Source organism: Fringilla coelebs (assembly GCF_963513975.1).
Source record: "Fringilla coelebs genome assembly, chromosome: 6".
NCBI classification, from domain to species: Eukaryota; Metazoa; Chordata; class Aves; order Passeriformes; family Fringillidae; genus Fringilla; species Fringilla coelebs.
In genome coordinates this window covers 15,444,277-15,462,014 of record NC_140034.1, presented here as the reverse complement: position 1 = coordinate 15,462,014, position 17,738 = coordinate 15,444,277, and the positions used below count along the sequence as shown (strand labels likewise).

General features: G+C 34.2%; 1 protein-coding gene across 4 annotated transcripts in view; it reads left to right on the top strand.

Moving 5' to 3' along the window:
* Positions 1–17,738, top strand: part of PPP4R4 (protein phosphatase 4 regulatory subunit 4) — a 59,283-nt gene that overhangs the window by 37,503 nt on the left and 4,042 nt on the right. For 2 of the 4 annotated variants that reach the window (XM_084207445.1, XM_084207447.1), the window contains 16 exons: positions 525–647; positions 2,859–3,028; positions 4,049–4,168; positions 5,615–5,692; positions 6,498–6,581; positions 7,693–7,875; positions 8,593–8,698; positions 9,459–9,606; positions 10,097–10,241; positions 11,114–11,155; positions 11,247–11,321; positions 13,219–13,294; positions 13,768–13,848; positions 14,184–14,277; positions 14,713–14,783; positions 15,587–15,722. In XM_084207445.1, the coding sequence (XP_084063571.1) occupies positions 525–647; positions 2,859–3,028; positions 4,049–4,168; positions 5,615–5,692; positions 6,498–6,581; positions 7,693–7,875; positions 8,593–8,698; positions 9,459–9,606; positions 10,097–10,241; positions 11,114–11,155; positions 11,247–11,321; positions 13,219–13,294; positions 13,768–13,848; positions 14,184–14,277; positions 14,713–14,783; positions 15,587–15,722 (1,732 nt within the window). Of the gene's footprint in view, positions 1–524; positions 648–2,858; positions 3,029–4,048; positions 4,169–5,614; positions 5,693–6,497; positions 6,582–7,692; positions 7,876–8,592; positions 8,699–9,458; positions 9,607–10,096; positions 10,242–11,113; positions 11,156–11,246; positions 11,322–13,218; positions 13,295–13,767; positions 13,849–14,183; positions 14,278–14,712; positions 14,784–15,586; positions 15,723–17,738 lie in introns of those variants that run through there. The other 2 variants (XR_014616215.1, XM_084207446.1) reach the window with 2 other exon arrangements.

The following is a 17,738-nucleotide window of genomic DNA, read 5'->3' as shown; positions in this document are numbered from 1 at the left end:
TTTGGCTTTAATTTCTAAATTATTTAATTTCTTTCCTGTGTCCTGTATTAATTTGTTTTTCTGTGAATTTATTGTATGCCAAAAGATTTTGAAAAACTTCTCAGTAGGTTTAAAAAATTATCTTGCAGAATATCCTGATTTTTCTATTTACTGTCACAGTCATGTTCAGTCTTTATCTCCCTTTATTCCTACTATTGTAGGAAATCTTATTGTAGGAGTACTGCAGTATTCTTTCTCTCTGTATATTCTTGGTGAATGGAGAAGGTAGTCACTGTTTATTTATTCTCTGCCTCATTCTTTTCACTAACAACAAACAAAAAATGAGCATAACAGGAAAGGTACTAAATTTAGGATCTTTCTCTCTACCTCTTGTTTTGTACCTTCAGTGAGTGCCTGCCAGAAGTAATCCTGAGAACGTTAAATAAAATTTTTCTCAATTTATTGCAGAAGTTCAGTCTTTGCGCTCTTTTAAAAATGTTCAAATGACAAATGGCTAATTCTAAAAATTTCTTTTGTTTTTTCAGATGATCGGAGTCAAACTGTTCTCCCCTTAGTGAAATCGTTCTGTGAAAAATCCTTCAAAACAGATGAATCTATCCTAGTTTCTTTATCTTTCCATTTAGGGAAACTGTGTAATGGATTATATGGTATGATTTAATTTCTTTTTAAAAATCTGAAACACAAGGGAAGATTGGAGAATTTGAACCCCTTGGAATGGGGGGAAAAATGAAATGCTAGTTAGTTAGATTTTGGAAATTTCCTCTTAGGGTGACCATCTTGTTTATTGTTGCATATTGTTTATTGTTGTTTTTGTTTTGTTTCTACAGGGTCAAAGATGGAAACATGGTGTTTCATCTTTATTGGTTTGACTAATTTTTTTTGGGTATCTTGAAGCTTGTGATTTGGATGATTGAATTTTTGAAACTAGAAACTTTTGAACACATTATGATGTTTACTTTGTTCTTTTCTGTGCTTGATCTGCTTTTTAAGGCACAGTGCAGAGTGTGGCCCATAAAGAATTTCAGGGGAGACAGGAGATGCCATGTGGATTCCCCAGCTGCAGCTGAAGCCAAATCTGTACTCATTACTTTTGCCCATCATCTGTGCTTGAATTTTCACTTGAGCACAGCACAACTTTCCTTGATAATGCTGCCCACCATATATTACCTGTGGAGGAAGAGCACAGAATCATGGCTTTACATTATAATTTCCCCTTAGACTCTTAAAACCTTTGATCTTTCCTACAGCTCTTTAAAATGAGCCTTCATGATTATGTTAGAGATGATCAAAGTGACTATGGCTTCACTGCAGATTGCTTTAAATGGCTGTTCCACAGTGTCAAAATGCTATTTTCAGAGACAGAGAGCTAGGACAGTCCATCCTGTGTTTATCATGTTTTTCCAGTCTTCTTTTCTCTTGGTTGAATGACTAACTCCTGATCTTTCTTCACCTCTGAACTCCATCTGGCAAGTTCATATTTTTCTCAAAGTGTTATGCCTTAGTACAGTTGAATGAAGTGAAAGGATTGGTTCACATGTTTTGCCAAATATATTGCTGTTCACTTTTTTCAGTATGAAAAATTGCCTTTTTAAAGAAATCTAGCAGCTAGTCTTTCTCTTTTCCTGGCCTTGTGCAGGTGGTGCAGATCAGGCTAAGCATGGTACCCTACTGCTGTTCTAATGGAGTAATAGTCTCAAGTTTTAAGACCATATGTCCAGTTATTGAAGATCATTTTAATCTCTGTCTTTCTGAAGAATAAGCAGTCCCTGTCCTTGGTTGATGATTTCAGAATGCTGAATAAGCAAAATTTCTTGTCTAGCATCCAGAAAATCAATGAAAATACTGTGAAATAGTACCACAAATAGGATAGAACTTACTTTATTCAGTTACCTATCCTAGGCAAGTGAATAAAGTACCTTGTCTATCCTAGGCAACTACTTGTCACTAGTATATGGGTAGTTTTCTCTTTGTTTTTTTTCCAAGCAGTTTTGGAGCACATTTATAGTTTTTAATCTATCATTCCCTTGTTGTGAAAGTCATGACCCTTATTGCCTCTTTTGTTTCACAGGTCCTGTTATCCCATACTAGAAGGAAATTGAATCAGTCTGACAAGTTTTCCTTTTGCCATGTTGGCTACTGCTATTTTGGGGGGGGGGGGATATATGTGGGGGTGTGTGTATGTTGGTATTTAGTAGTAGATTTGTTTTTTGTTTTTTTAAATTTTATCAAACATGTGAAAGTAACCTGATTTACATAATTATATAGCTTGTCCTTTCCCTCTCCAGCTATTAAATATAAGTACCCTTTCAGCTCTTTTCTGTTCTGTTATTTAAGATTTCGACAACTAGTACTTTGAGTACTGGAATGAAGCACATCTGGCTGCACATTTTGAAAACCTCTTGTTTAAGATCAGATCCACTGACCTGTTGTTTGTCTGCTTAAAGATGGAATTTTTGTCAGAGTTATTAATTGTACTCAGCCTGATGATATTAGTGGAATTTGAAAAAAAAAATTCTTAAGAATCTCAGCCTTCTTGATACCAATCAATGATAGCTTTTCCTTGTCATCTGGAATAGAAAATTGAGCCTTTTCTTGGTTATTCTCTTATTACTAATGTACTTGTAGTTTATTAGTTCTTCTTGCTAATTGCATTCCAGTTTGTTCTAAGTGTACACTACGCTTGCATGTACTAATTATATTCTGCTCGATTCAAGGGGGGTAGGAGGAAGAGGAGGGATAAAATCAAGATATGTGATAGATTTTACAGTGAGATTTGTTTGGGTACATTATTAATAGCATTTGTAATGAGGAAAGTTTGTTGTTTTGTTTGTTTGTTTTTTTCTTTTTCTTTTTTTGAGGCATTTTTACTCCTGAACAGCACTTGCGGTTTTTGGAATTTTATAAGAAGCTTTCCACACTGGGTTTACAGCAGGAGAACGGGCATAATGATAATCAACTCCATCTGCAAACTCTGGAACAGGAAAAGAAGTATATTTCGGTGAGAAAGAACTGTGCTTACAATTTTCCAGTAAGTAATATTTATTTAAGGTTTAATATTAGTGTTGTGCATATGTTTGCTAAATACTATACAAGTGATGGAGCAGTTATTCCCAAATTGTTCATTATTAGCTAGATTTTAGCTGTTTCCTGCAAGCTTTCAGTTAGTGAGCTTGTGCAGAAGAGTTAGCAGGAAATACTACTCTTTGCAGAGCCTCAGAAAATTATTGGCAAATTTGGACTGAGGAAATGGTGTTCTAAGAGTTTACTGGTCTTATTCTTTTCTGCACATTTTCTCCAAATGCTTATCACAAAGGATTTGGGAAAAAGTCTGTGAAGCAGAGTCCCCAGTTTCAAACCACTTGAATCTACACTTTCACATTCACTGTGTGTCACATCATTCTAGGGAGTTGGAGAGTGAAACTGAATGCTCAGATTGATGTTTTAGTCATGTTCCTGCCTGAGTACAGAAAATCTTTTCAATTTTATGTGGGGTCTTTAAATACACAAGTCATATTTCTGTAAATCTGCTTTGTATTTTGACATCTTGCGTTTGTATTCAGTGAAAACATGTTTGCACTAAGAGCCAGTAGACAGCTATTTTTTTATTCTGCCTTTTAAAGGCAAACACACTGAATGTAGGTAGACATCTGTTGGTTTGTTTGAGCAAAACCAAGGTATGTACAAACACAATCATATTGAAATTCAGATTCTTGCTTTGTTGCTTGCTAAAATGTTCTTTGTTTTTGAAGAATCCTTTTGCAGTTTTTGCTAGAGTACAGAAACATTAACAATATTACAAATCTGAAGTTTTATATCTCATGGTTTTAGATTTTACCTTCAAAAAAACAGCCTGCAGCATGTCTGGAAGATAAATAAATTTGGTTTAGTTCTCAGCTCTGGATTTTGTCTGGTGCCTGTGTTTTAACATGCCAGCAAAACCTCCACATTTCCTCTGTAAAATAACCTGTTACCTCTCAAGTTCATCTGATAATCTCTGCTAATGTCATCCTTTAGCTGTGCAGTTAAAAAAGGATTAATCCTTCCACAGGCCATGATTGTTTTTGTGGATCCAAAGAACTTCCATTTAGAACTTTATTCTATATTCTTCTGCCTTTGTCATGACCCTGAAGTTCCTGTCAGATATACCATGGCCATAAGTTTCTTTGAAGTAAGTCCACAATGGTTCTTTGTTACTGCTCATGTGGTTTTATTTTATTTTGTTTTCATCTTTAAAGCTTACATTTGTGAGAAAAGACATGAGAAAATGTATTGAAATTATTTCGTTTTTCAAGGGTGTTCGGTTCCTTCTAACCTCTGTATATCGCCCATATACACACATTATTTTATTGAAGTTGTGGGATATTTGTCTACAAGAGATTACTGCTAGGTCAGATTGTAAAGAGCAATGAAAAAAATGTACAAATTAACTATATGGACTGAATTCCAGAAATTAAAATGTGTTTCATAACCCTCGTGTATTTCAGTCTTTGAGCTTAGCTTTGATGCCATTTTTTTTTTTTTTGCTGGGGAAATTGGTAAATTAAGCAGTCTGCTAAAAACTTTTAAATAAATAGTAGAGAGAAAAATGGCTTTACTTCCACCATTGTAAGAAAGATGTATGGATTTCCAGTTCTCATTACTTATTGATGTCTTGTTTTAATGAATGATAGTCCAACATAATTGTTGAAATTGTAAAATTAGCATCAATTCTACATAATATTTGTTTTAGCTGTATAGCACTCTTAAGGTACTGCCCGAATACAGGGAAAGTATTTTAGCTCATTTAAAAAAACCAAACCAACCTGTAAAATTATACCTTGGTCTAAATGTACATTTCGTTCTTGTTGATTTAATTTTAACAGTTTAACTAGGCAACCACCTGACAGGCAAAAAGGAGTAATTTATGGCATTCCCTGCTAGCTGGATTACTTTCCAAAACATAAAAGTCCTTGTAGCCATTTCCTTAAAGCTTCATCTTGATTGGAAGTAAGCTCTTATTTTCACTTGGCTTAAAGGAACATTAAAATAACCATCATCTAAATATTTCTTGTGGCAAAAAAATCTCATTCCTTGTGTTATGCTAGCTATAAAAGCTTTTTAATAGCATGGAGATGGACTGCTGGTGTTTTTTAAAAATTTACATGAGACTTATGAATCACATGAGTCACTGTCAAAAACCAAAAGGAGTAAGGAGCGGAAACTTCAAGTGGAAGATTGGGGAAACTTAAAATCCAGCACAGGATAAGAAAATTTTGCGTTTCATCTTCTGTAAATTATACAGCAAGCTGAGTCTTAACTCTCCTAATTTACAGCATTTGAATATTCCTCAAGGGAATTTCTAGCCTTGCAGTGCAGCCTAAAAAATTCTTGTTAAATGTGAAATAGAGTTAATTCTAAAAGCATGTTTCATAGTTAGATAATAGACCTGTTTCTTGTCTCATGTTCTTTATATAAGCATATTTTAATGTGATCAGTGGGAAAGTACACAACTTTAGGAAGCTGATATTAAACACTTTTTTCGGTGTCTCTTCATGCTTGCTGTAAAGAAAGAAAGTAGTGTTGTGCCATAGAACTAAGGAATGTTTCACCTTGCTATTTTGCTGTCATTTTTTAGGTTGCTAAGCTTTTAAATTCTGATGTGTATACAATACATAAAGAACTGGTTACACTATTACAGGATGAGTCACTGGAGGTAATACACTTTTATTGGAACGTTTTTTGCTTGCTACATTGAGGCAGATTATCTTCATGTTTAATAACTCTTCACTAACATAGTAGCGTAACAATTTAAAATGATTAACAGCTTTTACTTTTATTGCACAGACTGTGCATAAAGACACCAGTCTTCTGTGAATAAAAAGGAGGAAAATAGGAAGGTGTTTGAATTTAGTAAACCCACATTAAATTTATTAGCTTTAAAAATTACTAATTCTAAATAGTTTTAATTGCTGTGTTATTTATTACCTTAAAAACTCTAAAAAGCTTTGGGTTTGGTACTATATTAAAATAATAGTTGAGAGGATTCAAGGAGTTTTGCTTTGTTTCATTTTTTTGTGCATTTGAGGAGGAGATAGAGAAGTTGTGCATGCTTCAAAGATCAAGATTTACAGAAAGAGTTTTGGTCCATGGTAGCTTGCATAGACCACAAATCAGTTATATTGCAGTAAGCATAGTGAGGCTTTTTAGGGTGTAAAAACCAGACATATTCAAGAAAAAAATCACCATTTCCTCTGATACTGGTTTCTCTGGTAGTAAGTTAGACTACTCCAGGTAGAAATCTTGTCTGATCACATAAATAAAAATCTGTAATGCTTATGTTACTTACTGCATTAAAATATCAGTCATCAATGCAACTAATCAGTGCAACTAATCTCCATTTTCTTTTCAATATGAGAGAGCAGTAACTTGAAAGGTGTCAGCAGGGATATGTTGGTGAGAGTTAAAAATGGAGTTGAGTTGATTTACAGACCTCTTTCATGCAGCCTTTCTTTAAATAGGTGTTAGATGCCCTAGTAGGTCACCTTCCTGAAATCCTTGAACTAATGACTAACAGAGGAGAAAACAATGGATCAGAAAGCAAGGTGGGTATTTTCATGGGGTTTTTCAAATTTTCTTTCTAAATGAGGGTAGTAAGAAATTTCAGACAAATTTTGTAGGAAGAGGCTTTCCTGATTAGTTTCTGCTTTGAAGAGATATGAAGTTTCTACTTTTTATTTTTTAAAATTGTTGACATTATAAGCTTTACCATTAAAAAAAAATGGAAAGATTAGACTTAATATGAAATGAACAGTTTATACATGTTCTTTTTCTAATTAACCACAGTTAAGTGAAAACAAAACTTGATTTTGTGTTAAGGGATTAATAGCTAATGCCTATTTTAAATTTTTTCATACTGATGTATCAATTGCTCATGGATGCCATTTTCAGGCTTTTGCTAGAAGGAAATCTATTTTCTGAAGTGAAGACACTGAATTAAGAAATCTGTACTCAGCTTCCACTTTTTCTGATTTAATTGTATGTGGCTCTGGATGATGGTTAATGCATGACTCCTCACCTCTAAGATGGAACAGAAAGGATGCTGGTTTTGAGCATACTTCCTAAATGTATGATAAATTGAGATATTGCAGCAGTGTAAGAACTGAAGAAATTTATTTTCTTGTACGTGAAGAGTTGACAGTGTAATTTAAAAATTTGAATTTGTCAGTTCTTTACAGCTGTAAATATATATAGCATATAGAAAATGTAATGTCAGGTGTGGCAGTTTGTTACATTTTTCTTATTATTAAAGGGAATTTACCTTGGCTACTGAAAATTCTTTGCCTTCTACTGAGAAAAGGTGTACAATTCCTACTAAAATTAATTCCTACTAGAACTAATTAGGGGATTGAGAACAATAACTGCAAAGATTAAGAGTATAAAAGAGAAATGGGATTCATTTGGTTTGAGAAAGAGAATGCTGAGGAGAGTTGGCGTAATGGTTTTAATATCTGTAAAAGGGTGTTACATAGAGAACAGTGTTTAGTTTTCCTTTGTCAGGAGAAGGAATTGGAGATGAAAGTGTATTTAACTAGGTACTGAAATAGCTTTTGTATTAGTCTTCCCTTCTTATATTGTTGTGATTTGCTTTTTAAGCATAGTGACAAGACACACAGCTTGAAAATGTAAAATTATTGTTTATCATTCTGTTTCTAGTTACTCTCTATTCCTGACTTGATTCCTGCATTAACAACAGCAGAACAGAGAGCAGCAACTTCTTTAAAATGGAGAACACATGAGAAGTTACTACAAAAATATGCATGTCTCCCTCATATCATATCAAGTGATCAGATCTATTACCGTTTTCTTCACAGGATGTTGACAATCATTTTGACAAATGTGAGCCCACCTGTCACTTTCTCATTTGCTTTTATTTGTTAATGCAAGTTAGACCACTGGATATTTGCTATGTGTAGTACTTCCTGTGTTATATTAATCTTAAAGTCCTATCCCTTTCATATGGTATATCAAACCCCGTCATTATTTCTGTGAGAATTTTTGCTGAAAACTTGACCCCATTTGAGGAGCAAAATTTGGATTGACAGTTTTCCTCCTACCCAAGACTTCTTCCTTTCCTTGTGCTCATCAGTTTGTTTCTAGCTAAATCAAAACTTTTTTTCTCTGGAATATGCCTGCTTTTTCCTGATTCCATACATTGCATTGTGTTTGTTCTTTATGAAAGAACTCTGCATTTCTAAACTAAATTATTATTTAGAACTAAGAGTCTGAATTTTTACCAAGTCAATTCAAGAATAAAACCGCTGTAAGAGAAAATGAATAAATTTTATTTCTAACACCTGCAATACAGAAGGTGCCTTGCAAACATGGGATATTTTAAGGTGCTTATGAAACAGTTAAATCTACAAGTTGGGCAGAAGGAATAAAGAAGCAGGCTATGAATTGGCCAGACTTCCTAATTCTCCCTTACGTTATGGCATTTATTTAAAAATTCATAAAGTTAGGCTACCTTTTAGCTATTTTTATTCTAATTCTGTATATGTTTTTAGTCATACTCCTGCAGACAGGTTTAACTATGTTCCCTTTATTTCTTTCAAGAATGTCCTGCCGGTGCAAAAAGCAGCTGCTCGGACCCTGTGCGTTTATTTGCGCTACAATCGCAAACAAGAACAGAGACACGAGGTTATTCAGAAACTGATCGAACGTAAGATGATCCTTCCTCCATTTCTGAGAAATGAAAGTTGGTTTTGGCTGAGGATCTATTTACAGTTACATTTATTCAGTGCAATTTCCTTCCATCATTGGAGGGACTGCGCTTGGAAGACATTCAGTTGTTCATATTATCAGCAGCAAAATGTACTGTGCATATGTGAGGAATAAGCTGGAGCTTATGTAAGTTTATGTAAAGGGCTTGGGGAAGAGGCAGTGCAGAAACAGATAATATGCCAAGGCCCTTCCAACCCTACTTCCTTTAGCCAAAATTACTAAGTAGTGGGTGCAGCAATAAAAAAAACAGGGTTCTGCTGTAGAAGTAAAATTCTCTGGAGACTTCAGCATAATAAATCTCAGAAATTAATTTATTAATCAGTCACCTAAATTTGATGTTTTGGTGTGTGCTATGTGTTTTAAAGATAGCTTAGGAGTTTTAACAGTTCTCATTAACATTCCTTGATGTTTACACAGTAATTTTGATACTCCTGTGACATGGTTTGAAAGGCATCCAGGGCTTTGTTTAACACTGTAGCTAGTTCACTTGCTCTTTTGCTTTTTCAAGTGCTCACTGACACAGTTAATTGATTTTAGAATGTTAAGTTTTTTAGTAAAAGAAAGAATTGAAATAGGTTGAGAATATGTCTTTTGATGCCTGTGATTATCATCTTTTAAGTCAAAGGTCAGCCTGTGAAATGTTTTCTATCTGACATTGAAAACTTGACAGATAATATCTGCAAATTTTTATTTTTCAGAACTGGGCCAAGGAAAAAGTTACTGGAACAGACTTCGTTTTTTAGATACTTGTGAATTCATTATGGAACTGTTTTCAAAATCATTCTTTTGTAAATACTTCTTTTTACCTGTGCTTGAACTGACACATGACCCAGTGGCAAATGTCAGGTATGTAGAATATGTAGCAGTGTACAGGAAAAAAAAGCTTTAAATAATATATTAAGAAATACTGTTATAAGCTTTATGTTTGGCTTAAATAATGGAACTTGAGTAAAAACATAAAGAGCCTTCAGAATGACTAAAGATGCAGGAGAGTATGGGAATGGTGCTAGAAAATCCCAGAAGCAGGTCAGTAGGTAACTGATAAAGTTAGGTCTGCATATCACTTGGGAAATCTGGAGGCTTCCTTATTTTTCTAGATTTTAAACTGACAAACCAAAGATGTTTATGGGCTGTATTCACGATCTATAGAGATTTTTTGAAAACAAAATGTCTGGAATCAATACGTAAGCCACAATCACTTCTGAAAAATAAGACCACTTAGTTACTTTGTGTCAAATGCTAGCATGCAATGCACTGAGAATTAGTGATTTATGTTAAGCATCTGCATTAAAAGGTGAATATTTGGGTTGTCTCTTTGGGGTGTTTTTTTTTGTAGAATGAAGCTATGCTGTTTGTTGCCAAAAGTGAAATCTACTCTGAAGATTCCCACTGATAAACATTTACTTCAGCAGTTGGAATTATGTATAAGGAAACTTCTGTGTCAAGAGAAAGACAAAGATGTCTTGACTATTGTGAAAAGAGTAAGCGTTTTTCTTTTTAAGCAGCATTTAATCTTGGGTTTATCACTGAAAGTTAAGATGACTAAAGTTATGCTTTCTGTGGATTTTCTCAATGTAAGAACAGGAGATTAAAAATTTCCATTCTCTATTATGTAATTTTGAACAATTAAAACATGATGTGGAATAGTATGTTCTGTGAAATTTAGGAGTGTTAATGTTTCCTTGGTTACTTATATTGCTGTTATTTTGTAGTGATTCAAATTCAAGATTTTGGCTTAATGACCATTTATGAAAAAAAAAAAGGCTAGAGAAAGATTGAATGTTGATTCTAGTAAAACTCATCAGGTTTGTGAGGCAGGGATATCTTGTTAGACTAGATATTTTACAATATACAGACAGAGCATTTGCAGACTTTTAAAATGTTACAAACGTGTTTTTAATGTGAATATTTAAAAAATGCATCTTAAAGGAATGTCCATGCTGAGTCTCAAATTTAGAAACCATGAAGTGAAATATCTCAAGTAGATGGATGGCTTCCTTAGTGGGCCAGTCTGCAGGAGAGAGACCGGGTGAACACTTGTGTGGAACCTTCTGAGTTAGACACAGCTTTCTGAGTTGCTTTTTTCAGTCCTGGTTCCTATGCCTGTGCTATAGCTGTTCTTGCTGTGGTGCTTCCTTGAGTATATTTTGATTTCCATACAGATATTCTGTGAATCTATTCATTGTGAGTCTCAGCAGGGCTCTGAGAATACTCTCTGATGCTTTTAAACTGCATTTGTGCCACAAAAATAAAAGCCTATGCTTCAAATATGTAGGAAGAAAAGGCAATTCTTTGCTACATAGTGTGGCATGCTGTAGAGTAATAATAAATAATGGTTTAATTTTCTTTGTAGACAGTGTTAGAATTGGACAGAATGGAGATCTCTGTAGATGCTGTAAGTACTTACTAATTTTAATACTTATCAACTACTCTTAGTTTCCATTTTCATGTAGTGATTTTTTATTTTTATTGATTTTATTTTGAAGTTTCAGAAAAGATTTTACAAAAATGATTTATTGGATCAAGAAAAAGAGAGGCAAGAACATCTCCTTTTGGAAATGGTATATTTTATCAGTACACTGTCATTATCTTAAAATAGTTTCTAGCTCCATATTAATGAGGCAGTAATTTTACGGCAGGGGAAATTTGTATTTTGGAGAGACCTGATAGGTTCATTATCTGTGTGTGGTTTCATTTTACACTTTATAATAGGGTTAAGTCCCTCAACATTTTTTTTCTTTTTTCTTGACTACCTAAATTTTGCTGTATCAATTAGAAAGGCAAACTGGGGTTTCTTGAGGAATGCCATGTATAACATGATAAACTGACCAATGAAACATCTCAGAATTCACATACAGCTTCCCTAGGCAAAGAAATTAATCTCATAACTTCTTTTGTCCCAAGGGAGCTGAAGAATGCTCTGTGTTACAGGCTTTCTAATTAGCCAGGAAAGAGAGAAAAGCAAAAGGTGCAGTGGGCACTTCAGCACACAGCTTATATTTTCACCACATCTCCACAAAGCCTAGATTAGACCACTGCAGTCCTCCCATCTGCTGCCTCCCCTCCAGCCTGAGGTGGGAGAAGCTGAGCAGCTGACAGGATCCAGGAGATCCTAAAATTGTTTGTATGGTTCCTGTGACTTGTAGTAAATAAACTTCTTTGTAGTGAACCAGAGGAGATTCAGGAGTGTCCCAAACATGTCCTTCTTTCCTACCTTTGTGGTCCACTTTGACGTCAATGGGTATTGCAGGTCAGTATGAGCAAATATACCTGAGCCACAGATTTCCTGCTGCTTCCAGTGTCCCGAGCCAGCGGGGCTCTCAGACCTGCATGCACACCCTCAACTCAAAGCCTTGAACTTGGCTCAGGCACTCTGCAGGTAGATACAGTTAGGGCTTTTATACTGAAAGTGTTTGCCTGGTGCAGAGGAGCATCCAGTGCCACCGTGTGTTGTATGATGACATCAGTTTTTACCCTGTTTCCACAGCTACACTTCAGAAAAGCACCTGAATGTTTATGGTATAGCCACTGATCTGTGCCACCCTTTTGTATCACAAAGGCCTTGTGAGAGGCATGCTTTTGGGGAAGCTGAGAGGGACACAGTGAACTGGGACATGCTGCAGTCCCAAACAGATGAAGAGCCATGCAACCTCCTTAAATGTATCTGACTGCTAAAGATTTTAATACTGAATATGTTAGTACGTTTCCTTCATTTTAGTCGCTGATTTTGTAGGAACTATTTTCCAGCAAGCCTGACCTGAATTAATTACCTCTTTCTTTTCTTGACTGGGTAGTAATTAGAATGACATGAAAAATACAGACTAGAGCAATTATAGTTCACTTAACAATTTTTATTGTGAAAATGGTATAGAAAATAAGCTACAATTGTATAGCTTTTTGAAGCTGGAGTGATATCTACTCACCAAATGGAATATATTTTTAGGCTGGGTAGTATTACAGAAGGGCAAATAAATTACATGAACCTGAACAATTTTACATAGTTGGTTTTGTTTGTCATAAACATTTATCAACTGTAGATATTAATTTTAAATCTTTATAAAGTTTGAATATATGTGACACACCTTAAAATTTAAGAAAAACATTTTCATTGAATTATATGAAATAAAAGTGTTGCATATTCTATTTTCAGAGTGTGTTACAGAAAATTTTTACATTGCAAGCTGCCAATGTCCGTATCTTTTTGAATATAAAAAATGCCGAAATCCAGGCATAATTTTAATTATAAGTTATAGATGTGAACTTCAACTGTGAGCTTTCTTCAGACTGGGGTTTTTAAATGAGATATGTGCCCTGATTTCTTTTTATACTACTTCATTGGTTCTCTAGATATTCATCAGGGATTGTACTAGCAGGAGAGTAGAAATGAACTGATATTTGGAAACACAATTTTTTTTACTTTTACCTGAGTAATATCTAAGAAAAATATTCATTTTTTAGGAACAACTAGAAAAAGAGAAGCAGAAAAATGAAGGAAGATCGACAAATATTAATGATAAAATGTTTGAAAAGAAGCGTAAGTTTGTTTATTTGTGTACATGTTTATGCATGCTTTACCCCTACAAAGGCAGTAGAGAAAGGAGCAGGAAAGAGACACTTTATACAATAAACAGAGATTTAGAAATTGGATATAAAAATTATTTTTATGTATTTCTGGAGTTGTTGATGAAAAATTGGATCATATTATATATAATATAATATATATTATATCTAATATAATAATCTAGTATATATAATATAATGTTTTTATTTTGGCTTTATTAATAAAACACATTACAGTTTTGGTTCTCTGTTATTTTTCATTTTGGGATATAGTGTAAGTACTTTTCTGTGGTATTTCTGAAGTGCTAGTAGCACTGGATTAGATAGTATTACTCTTTGCTCCAGGACTGATATGTTATATCATCTCTTTCTTTTATAAAACTTTAAGTTTTAAGAGGGAAGGGATTTTACTGGATGGTTTTTTGTTTTGCTTTTTTTTTTTTGTAGGTAGAGACAGTAAAACATCATCAGTGTTGGCAAAAAGTATCAATCTCTCTATTTCTGGAAGCTCTTCTGGTACATCAGCAGGTAAGAATAGTTCAAAAACTCACCTGGAACACTTTGATCTCACACCATCAGGTTAAACCCCAGCAAAGCTGCTGTTGACATCTGTGGACCCAAGTTACTCCTGCTGCACAGAGGAAAAGATACTTCTCCTAGAACTGAATGCATTTTCTATGGTTTCTAGTTTTGTTTTACTCTGTAATATATAAATAATAACCTAAGTTGTTTTTTTAATTGAAGTATTTAAATAATCTCGTTCCTTCATTTACCATACATTGACAGAAAAATATATTTGAAAGTGTTCTTAATTATTGAGGAAATTCAATATTCATATTTAAAAATGTTCTTTATAATTTTAGGCAAAGAAGAAAAAAAATCCAAGCTGGTTCGAAGCCAATCTTTCAGTACTCAAGTACTGCATCCAAAATACAGCAACATAGACAAGTGTCCTAAGTATCTTTATAATCTTCATTGCTTACCTCAAAGGCAAATGTTTGCTAATAGACAGCTCTTATGAAATCAATGCTCATGGATCTCTGAAAGCAGTGATGGGCTCACTGAATTGTGACTTATTTTCAGCTTTCTGTTTAATTGATTAACTGAGAGGGAAGAAACATCTAATGCATGCTGAAGCTGAGAAATGGTTATGAATTCCTTTTAAGTTAATAAATGTAGCCTTTTATCATATATTAAAAGTAATTTTCAATATGAATTGCTAAATTTAATTTCATACATTTCTTAAATACATTTCAGCACAACTTTCTCATTTAATTTCTTCATATAAACTCAGAAATAACCTCCAATACTATTAAACTGCAGGATGATACAATTGAGAGGAACACTTTCAGAAATAACCAACTTGATTTTGTTTTGTTTGGTTTTTTAAAGTAAAAATTCTGCTACAGGATATACATCTTCAGTACCAGGAATGGGAAAGAGTTGTATGTTATCCTTTAGTGGTAAGTAGGTTACTGTAATGTGTTTTACTTCAGGGTTTTTTTGCTTGGTTATTGAATATGTGGGCCAAATTAGGTATACCCAAGATATCATAGATATCTAGAGTATATCAGGTGTACTCTAAGATATCATTCTCCTAAAGAAAGCAGAATAATATACATTTTGGGCATTTAAGAGCTAGTAAGTGTATTTTTCAGATTTTTTTTTCCCCCTACACATTTGTTTAAATTTACATTTAAAAATAGTAAAAATAAACTGAGTTTGTCATGTCTTAGTTGGAATTTCAGGTATCATAAAAAGGTTGAGTTTGGAGTTTTTCCTCGCCTCTTTTACATGAGGAGAATGAATATTATGTAAAAATTCTACCGAATTAAGAGAGATAAACTACTGTTTGCAGTTCTGTCTACTAAATTTTAAAGAGTTGGGATGATTAAAGACAAGACTGAGATGAATGGCTTCCTAGAGAAACCTGTCTTTCAATTCACTACCATTAACCACTAGGCAATTAAATTACATTAAATAGCTAAATTTTAAGCAGCTAAAGATTGGTGCAAGAAATCCCACTCTTTACATACATTAAGTGTATGAATATTTTTGTTGAAAATGTGTATTTCAGTTATTTAGTGGGGCTCTTTAATAAAAATACTTGAAGAAATATTAAGTAGAAACCATTCAATTAAAATTTTGGATTATTGCCATAGGAAATAAGCCACTATTGTCACAGGAAAAACAGTTCATTCTGTTTACTTTCTGTGAAGTGTTTTCAACCAAAGTTCTTTGTCTAAGGTGCCCCTCTGTGTTTCAGATGACTCATTCAGGACTCATGCTGCTGGCAATAGTGGGAATGCTGCCTTCCCTTCCAGTTCTTCTTGCAACTTATTCAACTCAGCTGACCAAAAGAGCAATGGGAACAAGGAGAGTCTGTCCCGAAAGATGAGCATGTAAGTTGTTGACAAGATGTTAAACTGAGCCTAGGGGTAATGTTTTCAAAGGGAACTCAGAAGAGCCATGTAAAATTAGGCCTGTATTTATTATACTTCTGCACACAGATCTTGAAATACTAAAATAGCAGGGTAGAAGTGTGGTGTGTGCAATTGTAAGTGTTTCTAAGATGGCATTACCTTCTAATTAGTCTTTCACATTGTTTCTCCTGCACATATTTGCATTCAGCTGGTATATAATCGAGAGGGTGGAATGGGAAAAAGTGAAGGTTTGTGCCTTTGATATGTAATAACTACAGTCACAGTGATTTAGCTGCCTGTAGTTGGAGAAATAGAAGTATTTTTAGACTACTTAGTTTCTGATTTTCCTTCTTTTTGTGGACTTATATATGTTTTATCATTATGTAACAATGCCATCATGAATCTTGAGACTTATGATGAACTGGTACTGGTATTTGTTATTAATGCTGCCTTCTTTGCCTTACCATTTACAAAAAACCAAAAATTCAATGCTAGGCATCTCCCTCAGGCTGCTTTCCTTTAAACATCAGCCAGTGCTATTCAGCATTTTGCAAGAACAAAATCAAAGATGTATTTTTTGCTCCTGTGCTAAAACTGTAAGTCATACAAAATCAACGTGACACACACTCACCCAAATCTCTGTAGACTCTAGCAGCAAATTCCCTGCAGATTCCTTTTGCACTATAACTAAATTACTGTCATTGGACTAGCTGTAATTTTGTGGGCTCAAACTGAGACTTTTCTTTGCTGGCAGAGATTTGCATTCTTAGCCAAGGCAGAATGGAGAAAGGGAAGGAGCCAGCTACAGCAAGAAAGGGAGTCTGGGAAAGTAGACTTCAATGTAACAGAAACTACAGAAACTGGAAGCTAAGATAGGAAAAAGAAAACATACTGGTTTGCTAGGTAGAGAGGGGAAACAATAGTGATGGTCTGTTTTGGTGAATTAAATAGCTGGATGAACATATTTTTTCACTTCTGTATTTTCAGTTTCCTTTAAAAAATAAAACAAAATATCTTTCCAGCTTTAGTCAGGATTTTAAGTTAAAAAAATTACTAAATTGTAAAATAAAGCACTAAAAACTTTAACAAACAAAAAAAGAAATTCTCAGGACAATATTCATTTAGCTCCTTGTGTACTGGATTTTTTTTCTGTTGGAATTTTACCATCTTCACTGTACAAGATAAATTGTTTTCTGGAAGGAACTCAAGCTTGCATAGTGACCTATAGTTTTTAAAACTGCTTTTATTTTGTGGAGAAGGTTGGAGGGTAAGTGGTGAATGCAGATGGCCTCTGTTGAGTAAGTGGCTTCACAGGAATAGTACTTTAAGGTGCCAAATCACTTTGCCCTCTGTCCCTGTCTTTGCCAGTGTCTAATGGCTTCTCTTAATGCTACCCACAGTACTTCAGACTTTTTATAGGTGATCATTAGGGGGTCACTTATTTAAAAGTGCACCATTTCAAAGTCAGCAGTTAGATTAGTAGACATGCTGACATTTTCAGCTATCTCTAAAGTAAATGGGGCATTTATCTTGAGAACATAAAATGTAATGGAGTGCTACATACTTTAAAAAATTAGTTGTGCTCAAAACCTCATTTTCTTTCACCCCAATCACTGTGTGCCTCGTCTCCTTGCTTTAAAACCAGAAAATTAGTTCAAATGTTGTAAATATTTTTAGCAATCTGTAGAAATTCTAATTACTTGCTGTCCCACAAGGATTTGGGGAAAATGAATGGATTAATATTCACGAAGCAGTGAGGTGCAAAGGTTAGTTAGACATATTTTTTTATCACGTAAAACGTTTCCAAATTTCAAAGGTTTTTCTGTCTTTCATTTAAAATAAAACTGGTATCTTTTGTCTAAATACAGAGGGACAGGAAAAGGCTCACACAGGACAGTTTGCACTTTTGTCTTCGGGCAGGAGAGTGGAATGTAAGAAACACAGCTTCAAGTCTCTATGTACCATTCCCAAATGAATACCCTAAGAGCAGAGTAT